The sequence below is a fragment of the Hydra vulgaris genome, chromosome 02 (assembly GCF_038396675.1).
Source record: "Hydra vulgaris chromosome 02, alternate assembly HydraT2T_AEP".
Taxonomy (NCBI): Eukaryota; Metazoa; Cnidaria; class Hydrozoa; order Anthoathecata; family Hydridae; genus Hydra; species Hydra vulgaris.
The window spans coordinates 49,041,326-49,052,500 of record NC_088921.1 but is presented as its reverse complement, the minus strand read 5'-3'; the positions used below and the strand labels follow the sequence as shown (position 1 = coordinate 49,052,500).

At 24.1% G+C, this 11,175-nt stretch overlaps 2 protein-coding genes across 3 annotated transcripts in view; both read left to right on the top strand.

The window, feature by feature from the left end:
- Positions 1-3,097, top strand: part of LOC101235650 (histone-lysine N-methyltransferase EHMT2) — a 49,078-nt gene extending 45,981 nt beyond the window's left edge. The window contains exon 27 of the mRNA XM_065791220.1: positions 2,774-3,097. Coding sequence (XP_065647292.1) covers positions 2,774-2,794 — 21 coding nt within the window. The 3' untranslated portion in view covers positions 2,795-3,097. The remainder of the gene's footprint in view (positions 1-2,773) is intronic.
- Positions 3,098-9,779: 6,682 nt separating this feature from the next.
- The window catches only part of LOC100214661 (transcription initiation factor TFIID subunit 2), a 50,448-nt gene continuing 49,052 nt past the window's right edge, over positions 9,780-11,175 (top strand). Inside the window, exons 1-2 of one of the 2 annotated variants that reach the window (XM_065791218.1) lie at positions 9,780-9,882; positions 10,007-10,061. In XM_065791218.1, the coding sequence (XP_065647290.1) occupies positions 9,845-9,882; positions 10,007-10,061 (93 nt within the window). In that variant the 5' untranslated portion in view covers positions 9,780-9,844. Of the gene's footprint in view, positions 9,884-10,006; positions 10,062-11,175 lie in introns of both variants that reach the window. The other variant, XM_065791219.1, reaches the window with a different exon arrangement.

Here is an 11,175-nt window from a genome sequence, read left to right as displayed (position 1 = left end):
ATTCTTACCAGTTCTTTATGTTATTGGCATACTGAAGTAGCTTTTTGGTTGCAATCTGACCATTCAAAAGGACAACGTGTAACCACTTCCACACTGTTCTTTTAATCAAAACCACATAATGTTGCTTTTTTTATGTTTTTTCTTTGCTGATATGAGAAGTCTCCACTTATTGATTATCTTCAACCATTGCTTGGTAAACAGCTTGCTATTCTTCTGTTTCCTATGACAACATATAAAACACTTATTTTCTTATTTTAAACACCAAATTTATTAATTAATGCAATTGAAATCATTTTATACGATTAACAAACAAACAAAAATCCATAAAGACAATATTCATCTTTTTTTTTTAAATTTTTATTTTATTTAGATGACCCAGGAAGTCCTTATGGTCTTTTCACAGAGCACTGCGGATGAGCGTTTAATTGGAAGTTCATGCCTCCTTCCTAACCGACGTCGCTAAACTTGCCCAGAGGTGGGGTTTGAACCACAGATCCTTTGATTCTGAGGCAAGTGCGCTACCACTGCGCCACGGCTGCTCACCACTGTGCCACGGCTGTTATATAATTACATTCTCACTGTTTATACTAATTACTATCATAATTACTTAATTAGTTAATTAGTTAATTTATCAATCAATCAATATATTTTGATAAAAGATCTTACAATCAAGGTGATTAACAAATAGTTAACAACTAATCTTAAGTAAATACCATGAAATAATATAATACAAATAATAATGATAATAATAATAATGATGATAAATTAATAATTATAAAAGTAACAAGAAAGTTATATAATAATAAACCAATATCAATTTTAAAACAACAATTGAATATTATGCACAGACAGGAAAGTTACAAACAGTTATATGCTGACAAAACGTAACAACCTACTTTGTAGCTAAAACAACTACTGCAAAAAAAGTAACAATGATTTAATAAATATAATAATCTTAATATCAATAATCATAATAAAAACAATTAAAGTAATATAAATATTTAAAAAAAAAATAACTATAAATAAACAAATTTTTTTTTGCCATAACACCCACAAATAAAAAAGTGTCACACACACACACACACCAGCCCTCAGAATTAGGAAAAATGTGGTCGGCAATAAATTGCTGACCTCAAACTGTTAGAGGTCGGCATCATAAAAACGAGGTTGGCAAATTTTTGCTGACCTCAACACTTTTAGGTCAGCAGTTAGGTTGGCATTGCTGAATGCTGACCCTAATTCGAGGGCTGCACACCACACACACACACACACACAAGCACAAACAATCACAAAAGTATAGAGTGTTCATAATAAATGAAAATATTCAAATAAAAAAGAAAATTTTATCATATTACTCAGCAAAACATATATCGTCCCCTCAAAATTAATAAAAATTAAAAATTATTAAATTTTAAAAGTTATTCTTTTTTGTTTCTTCAAAAATAGAGATTGATGATTTTAATTCTTTTTAACTACTTTCCATTTTCGAATGCTTTTTTCTTTTAACTTTGGTTTTTTATTGTCTTGTTTCTTTTCTCATTTTTTCCTTTTGTTTATTTGTTTGATTTTGTTTTTAAATTTTTGTTTATGTTTTTTTCTTTTTTATTTCTTTTCCTTTCCTTCACTCTTTTTATTTTTATTTTATTTATTTTTCTTAAAAACTTTCTTTAAACTTTTTTCTTTTTCTTTCTTTTCGTTTTTTTTTTTAATTTATTTATAAAATTCGTTATAAAATAGCGCCATTTACTATATACATACCATTTACCAATTAATCATTGTCTCATTAAAAAAGAAAGTAAATTCAACTTTTAAAGGTGGAGTGATAATCAAGGATTAACAGTATTATAATTTATTGTAAAAGCATTAGTTCTAATACAGAAATAAAGTTATTCATTTCAAAGTAAATCTAGCAAACTTGAGGTATATTAATTAAATAGTAACAAATATTAAAACTATGAAACAAAATATTACGCACACCCATTAAAAATGTAACCATTAGACGTTATATACATTAGCAACAATAACAAAATTATACTGATTTTTAAAAAAATGCCTGTTTTGAAAATTATTCAATAGCCTAGAATACAAAATGCAGCAAAATTTTCACTGTTGAAATGACTGTTGTATATACTTATATATAATCAACAGTCATTACAACATATACACTGTTAAATATACATATACATACATACATACATACATATATATATATATATATATATATATATATATATATATATATATATATATATATATATATATATATATATATACATATATATATATATATATATATGTATATATATATATGTATATATATACAACCCTCAGAATTAGGGTCGGCATTCAGCAAAGCTATATATATTATATATTATATATATATTGTATATATAAATTATATATATTAATGTATATATATATATATATATATATATATATATATATATATATATATATATATATATATATATATATACATATATATATATATATATATATATATATATATATATATATATGTATAATATATATATATATGTATGTATATTTATATATATATATATATATATAAATATATATATATATATGTATATATATATATATATATATATATATATATATATATATATATATATATATATATATATATATATATATATATATATATATATATATATATATGTATATATATATATATATATATATATATATATATATATATATATATATATATATATATATATATATATATATATATATGTATATATATTAGGGTGAGTCCAAATATACATAATTATAAATTGAGAAGCATGTGGAAATATCATATGGAAAGTCTTGCTCCTTCATTAATTGATTCTGGAAAGTAAAAATTTTTATAGAATGGACAATGTTTTTTTTCCTGATTGTATATTGAAATGAACAAGAATTTTTTGGAACAGCTATATAATTGTATAGTTTTTTGTAAGTTTGAATTTTTAAAAATGTTTAAAAACAGCAAAATTTTATTGTAAATTATCATAATTTTATCTGCATAGTTTTTTTGTAAATTTTTATTGTCAATATGATTATCAATTCAAAATTTATTTTCAAAAGTCTCTAATATTGTTTTTCCCATAAGTTTAGACTTGAGTAGTAACTTTTTTGCAGCCTTTGAGACCATCATGACTCTAAACATTCAGGAAAATTACAACACATAACTTAAATATTTATAACAGGAAGTTTTAATTTAACACTTTTTTAGAATACTTTGCATGAATAAAGAAAATATTTTTGATAAAGAAGTTATTGAATGATCTGTTCTGATTATTCTACAAATTTCTGAATGAACTTTTTGTTTTATATTTGTGATATAAGTTATATTAATTGTGCCAATTATTTTGGGTCTAACATAATAGTGTACAAAAATTTTAATTTTTCTTTCTGTATTTTGTACTTGTAATAAAAATAGTATTTTTAATATATACTTGTTATTTTTTTTATATTTTTATAATTTTTATATAAATTTTATATGAATTATAAAATATTTTTATATAAATAATATTTTTAATATATACTTATTATTTATTTTTCTCTGAATGGAACCACAGTTTTGTGTACTATTTTTCCAATTTATTTGGTTTGTATAATTAAAGATAATTTATCAAATATATATCTCGTAAGTTGCTTGGTAAAAAATGAGAGTTGTGAGTATTTTCTTCAAAAATTTTTTGTAGTATATGGATGATGTCTTGTAAGGTATGGATGTGTAAAATTTGCAATTATTCAACACATATACTTATTTTGGTAGGGTTCAGAGTTTAACATGATTTTAAATTGGGAGTTCAATATATTATTAAAATAAAATAAAGTTGATTAAAGTTGACTTTTTTCAAAAGTTTTGTATTTACAATACTTTTGAAGATTTTTCTACAAAACCGACTTTTGCTTCATTCAAACATAAACTTAAAAAAATATTTTTAATTGAAAATATCTTTATTTATTTTTAATTGTTTTCTTGCATATTGTTTTGTTTAAAAATTTATCTTAGTTTTTCAAATTTTTATTTTACTACAGACATTGCATTTTTATCAAAAGTTAACCATATTGTAAAGGGCTTCATGATAAGATCCTTATGATCTTCAAGAAGTCCTGCCATTGGTCATGTAAAAAATTATAAAATATATCTGGTTGTTGTGATATTTTTTAAATGGCAAAATATATATAAAAAAACAACAACAAAAAAAGCAAACATTTTCTTTTAAATTTTTATTTACTAGTTTTTTTATTTTTTTTATTTTAAGGAAAAATTTTATTATATTAATAAAACAATTGGTTAAGTTTGAAAGAGTTAAGAAATTTCAAAAATTTTTACAAATGTTGGTTTTATTTATGCAAGAGAAATAGATTGAAAAACTTGATATATAAGTCTTATATCCAAATACAATAGTTTATTTGAGAGCATCAAATATTTTTCAATACTCATTTGTTTTGTTTTGACTTTTATTAATTTTTATTATAGTTTATTTTAGTGTTGATTTTATTTTTTTAAATTTTAAGTGATAATTGAGTATTTCTATATCAAGTTAAATGTTTCGATATACATTATTTCTTCTTATGAAAGTGCTTTTTTTACAAACACTTAGCTCACGCTCACTTAATTATTAAACAATGGCTGATTTATTACTAAACTTTTGTTACTGAACTGTGTACTAAGTTGCAAGTTGCCTCACCCACATTTTAAATTATATCAACTCTTTAATCATTTTTTAATCTCAAATACCTAATTGTCAATCAAGCTCAAAAACCAAGTTGTCTTTATTACAGCTGATTTTTTTCATTAGTTAAATACAGGTTGATATATGTAGATATATCAACCTAGTATATAATAGATATATAAATACAGGTATAAAACCTGTAGATTGTGTTAAAAACTGTTGATAGAATTCTGAAGTGCACAATCTTTTATCAATATTCCTGGGATTGTACAAAAAATATTGTTGAATGCTAACTTCTTGAATTTCTTTTATTTTAAGACATGCAATATGGCACTATCTTTGAAGTTAGATATTGAAAGTTTAAACTTGATTTATTCAGATTGTAAATAATTTGCTTTGTAAATAGTTTGCACATTTAGTAATTTATATACTTTATAACAATATTTTCTTAAATTTTTTTTTCAATAAACACAATAATAGTTAGCTAATAAGCTCTTTTAGCCTTGTGGTATTTGACTCTCCAGTGATTTTTATCTGTCCACAAATAATATCTTTTAGCCTTGTGGTATTTGACTCCAGTGATTTTTATCTGTCCACAAATAATATCTTTTAGTCTTGTGGTATTTGACTCTCCAGTAATTTTTGTCTGTCCACAAATAATATCTTTTAGCTTTGTGGTATTTGATTCTCCAGTGATTTTTATTTGTCCACAAATCAGTGTAAATGCATGCTTAGTCAAGAAGAAATAGTTTTTAAATAACCTTACAATTTTTTTATTTAAAGGGTTTTACACATTAAAAACAATTCTCTTATGATTCATAGTTATTTTAATTTTGGATAATTACATCTAAATATTTTTTAGTTACTATGTAAACTAGTCTTAAATGATATATTTAAAAATTAAATTCTTTGAAAACCATTTAAAATTGTGTATTCAAATCTAATAAGAAAAATATATAGTTTTTAGTTTTGACTGAATAAAATTTAAACTAACCAAGTTTAGTGAACATTTAGGTATTCACTTTTACCAATCTTTAATAAGCAATCATTTTATCATAATCAGTTATTTTTGACAATTAAATAAAAAATAACCTCTATCTAAAACCTCAATTAATAAAAAATCAAATAATAAAAATGTGAAACTAAAATATTGGAAATATTTTAGTTTCACATTTTTAAACTTTCAAAGTTTTACAATCAAATCTTCTTTTTTTTTTCACTCTTTTTAAAATAAAAAACATCTTTCTTTATGTAAACAATCTTAACTCTAAAAAACTGACATTCAAAGTAATTAAAAAACCTTGTGGGAGGTGAGATTAGTTAAAAATATTCTTTATTTTTTATAATAGTCTGTATTTTATATATAAAAAAGTTTATATTTTGTAAACAATAAGGTCCTTAGAAATAGCTCCAAAATCTTTAGGTAAATTCACACCTCTTTAACTTAAGTTACAAAAGTTTAAAATTAAAATGCATTTTAACTAAACATTTTTATTTTTAATTTAAATGTAAAATAAATCTAAAAACAACATCAATATGTTTGCACATAAATCAATATAAATGTTCAGCTTTTTAATGAAACTTCTAAAATTTTTATTTTTTGTTTATGTTATGTGAAAATTACAAAAGTTCTTTTTCATTTTCTATGTGAAAATTACAAAAGTTCTTTGTCATTTTCTATAATTTTTATTTTTAGAAAAAAGTAAAATATTTAACCAAATTAAAAAATATTTAACCAAATTAAAAAATATTTAACCAAATAAAAATTGAAGATGCCACCATAGTACAGTCAATCAGTTTATGGAATTAAATTCATAGTCAAAATAACACTTGGCAAGAATGATTTTTTTTACCATGTGAAAAATAGTTTTAAACCTTTGTTTAAAACTATTTTGTATGTGATTTTAAAAAAAATCACATACGAACATCCGCATATCAGCTCAAGATATAGAGGTTGTACCGTTAGTGTAAACAAAAAAATATTTCTTATCTATTTTTTATAACCTTGAGCTTTATCTGTTATTTTAAAAGGAGAATGTTATTATTTTCAAACACATATGAAATTTTTTCACAAGAAATAGGTTTGTTATATTATTATTATTATTTTGTCAAAAATTTAATTTTGTTTACTTTTATCTACAAAATTTAGTAAATCTACTAAGTGGAGTTCGAAACTTATTTCAAATATATTTTATTTTCAAATCAATATTATTAGTCAAAACTATATATTTCATGGAGATTATCTAAAAGCTAGTAGTTTCTTTTCTTTTCACTAGCGTTAAAGTTATTCCAGTTATGAAGAGATGGTATAGTAGTTTCTTTTCTTTTCACTAGCGTTAAAGTTATTCCAGTTATGAAGAGATGGTATAGTAGTTTCTTTTCTTTTCACTAGCGTTAAAGTTATTCCAGTTATGAAGAGATGGTATAGTAGTTTCTTTTCTTTTCACTAGCGTTAAAGTTATTCCAGTTATGAAGAGATGGTATAGTAGTTTCTTTTCTTTTCACTAGCGTTAAAGTTATTCCAGTTATGAAGAGATGGTATAGTAGTTTCTTTTCTTTTCACTAGCGTTAAAGTTATTCCAGTTATGAAGAGATGGTATAGCAGATTAATTTAAAGAGATAGGTTAAAAAAAGTTTGAAAATTTTTGACTTGATATAGAGTTACTCAATTATCACTTTAAATTTAAAAATTCTACAAGGTAAAATCAAAATACATAATCATAATATATAGTCCTGATAATGATATATATCATATTAATACTAATACTTTATAATCCTTATATTTTATCATAATAATCCTTTATAATCCTTAATAATACTTTACCATAATAATTCTAATACTTTATCATTTAATAGTTTGATAAAAATTTTTCTTCAAGATGACTTTTATTGTTACTTTATAAATAGTAAATTTCTCGTAAATGCGTTTTTATAAAATGTTATGAAAAATCAAATCAATAAAAATATGTCTGACTTTTTTTTTTTTTTTTTTTTTAAACATCTTCGCTTCCAACAAGGCTGCAAGCAGCCACTAATTAAAGTAGGAAGTTACTGAGAGAGAAAAGATGAAGATTGTAGAGCAAGATAACGATTGACAGACGACTTAAAAGATTGCAAATTATACGAGTCAGGAAAGCAAGATGAAGGAAGTGAATTCCAAAGAGCTGATGTTCGAGGAAAAAAACTAGACGAATAAGCGTTTTTGGAGCACTTAGGAACAGTCACAGAAAAAAGATGACACTTAATTGAATGACGAGTAACACGAGAATGAATTATAGTAATGGCACAAGAGACGCTAGCTCTTTAGAGCAGTGCCCATTATAGTATTTGTAGAAAAGAGAAATAGAAGCAACATTACGACGATGTGATAATGGTTGGAGGTTGGCTGCAAGAGCAGGTCCAACTATGTTTACAACACGTTTTTGCACCTTGTCTAAAAGAGAAAGAGCATTATTAGAAGATCCGCCCTAGATATGGCAACAATATTCCATACAAGACCGGATTTGAGATTTATAGAGATAGAAAATAGAATCCGAAGTAAGAAAGTGACAAGCTCGATAAAGAGATGCAACCTTAGCAGATGCTAATTTTGCAACTGATTTGATATATGGTTTCCAAGAAAGATTGGAAGTAAGAGTTAATCCTAGAAGATGAAGAGTAGGTGACTCATCGAGTACATCACCGTTCATAAATATAGGAAGATCTAAATTATTGCAATAACGATTGGCTGAAAAAAATTGAGTTTTATCTGAATTAAAGTTCACCAGCCACTGAGAGCCCCATGCTGTAGCAGAAGTGAGATCCTTTTCAAGCTCAAATGCCTCCTCCAAGCAATCAGAGGGTGATGGTTTCTTATCACGACCAAAATAAATGGTAGTATCATCAGCAAACAATGCCACCTTAGATATGAGAATATCAGGAAGATCATTAATGTAAATTAAAAAGAGTATAGGGCCAAGGATAGAACTTTAAGTGAAGGATAGAAGGATAGAACAAATGATCCAAAAGTTTTCCATTTTGCAGCTTTTAATGTTTTACCTTACAACTTTTAGTGTTTCTTATTGCAACTTGTAGTTTAACTTTAAAAAAACGAGTTGTAAATATTATTCAAATTAAGTTTTGAATACAAGGTCGAAAGAAAGGTCGGAGAAACAAACATCAATAGGAATGAACACCAGCAGCATTAAAGTTGCATTAAATAGCTCTAATGGACACAGCCTTGTAATAATGGCCTCACATCCTTAGTTATTAAACTCTATATTTTTGTGTAATGTTTCTAGGTTCTTCTTAAAGCCACTTAAGTGGGTTATATTTAAATTATACTATATATTTTTTATGTAGAAATTTTTATTTGAAGTTGATAAGTAAAACTTTTATTTAATAAAGAAATAGATTTCAATTGAGTTTTTTACTATTTTGTTTTTTAGTTAAGTTTAAAATTAAAAATTTTTTTTAACAAGAATCTTTTTTTAAAATAGTTTTCAAATAAAACAAATTTACAAATTTTATGTTTTTAATTTTAATTATTTTAAATCTTTTTTTCTTTTTACAATTTTTAACAGTTTTTATTGACTTGATTATATAATTAATTAAACAGTATAGCTACGCAATATAATTTTTATATTATACATTTTTATAGTGTGCTTTTTATGTTTTTAATTATCAATTTGTTGTCTTATTTTGTTGTTCTGTTATGAAAATCAATTCTTATAATTTAAGAGGCTGAAAAAAATATTTTCATCTTCATGATTTTTCAAAATATTTTTAAAATTTTGTTATATTTTTTAATTTTTCAGTAACTAATTTCATTTTTGTATCTTTGTTTTGTTTTGGCTTCTGAAAAAAATTATGATTGTCATTCTATTTTGAATATTTTTTATCAAAATTACTTTTCTGGTTTTTTATAACTCTTGCTTTTTGCAGCCATACTTTCACACTTTGAATACTTTGAATATTTGTGTGTATATATATGTACATACATCTGTGTGTGTGTCTATATATATATATATATATATATATATATATATATATATATATATATATATATATATATATATATATATATATATATATATATATATATATATACTTTTTTATACAGATGTTACATAAGTTAGATTATTTCCAGTTAAGTTGGCAATGAGTAAAAGATGAAAAAGAGTAGCTATGGAAACAAAGAATACAAATTATAAGTTTTTTTAATTGTTTACACTTGTTTTAGCAGAATTTATATATTTTTTATTTATATATAAATATTTAATACTTTTTAATGTGAGCCTGAAGTTGATTTAAATATATTTTTAATTTAGCACAATCCATCAAATATTGTGTTTAACAGCAGTTGATTTCAGCAACAAAACTATATATGTAATTTTTTTTTTTAATTTTTATGAATTCTGTATTTTTGTGTGTGTGTTTATATATTTGTATATCTATATATGTGTGAGTATATATATAAAAGCATGCGTGTCTATATGGGACATTTATAATTACTGGGGCATTTTCATGTCCTCATAGAGATATTTGTTTGGCATTTGACCTGTACAGCAAAATTTAAATATATCAACTGATGGGGTTAAGTTATATAATAATGTTTGTTATTTGGCTTTAATTAAAATGTTAAGTAGGCTAGCTCTCTTTTATGTTGTCTTTGTTAAATGAGGGTCACCCGAGTAACACTTGATACTAGGGTGGCCTTTATTTTTCTAAGTTCAAAATGTTTTTCTAGAGAGACATTGTGTGAGAAGAGAGATGCTGTTACCATGAATAAATACTTGTTACCTGATAAATATTAATGACCGCATGTTTTTATTATTTAAAACCATGACGTGAGACTATGTTTCCAAAATACGGATGTTTTGTAAACTATCAAGATCTATCAAAGAAGATTAGGTTCTTTGAAAGCTTTTTATTTTTGGAGTTTTTGTTTATGCTAAAGCATGGAGTACTGCCCCAAATACAACAGAAGCTCTTTGATGAAATTTAGCTTTAATAAATCCCTCCTTAAGCTTTAAAATAATGCAATTTCCAAGACTACATTGAACAAGTTTATAAAGCGTTTATGATATCTGTACAAAGAGCTTGTGGGACTGTTTTTTCTTTGATGTTGTAGTTCCTATTGAAACAAAGTAGTTCATGGTTGCCAAGCTTTGTAGACAAAAAAGTTTAAATATTTGAGAAATCCACATAAAAATCCCAAAAGTAATTTCTTCAAAACTGCTCAAGAAATTGTGATCAATCAAAGCCTTTATAATAATTGACTATAAGTCTGTGCAAACAGGCATCATTTGGAAAACTGTTTAGTGACTAAGCTGTTGCTAAAATACGAGAATGATGAAGGTATTATACATTTGCATACAAATAATACAATAGACAGTAGCGAAGGGGTAATTCCACATCAAATCATTCAAAATTTAAGAAATTTTGAACCATGGGTCCTCATATTTTTTAAAACTTTTTTGGCTGTTGCAGGTTATAAAGA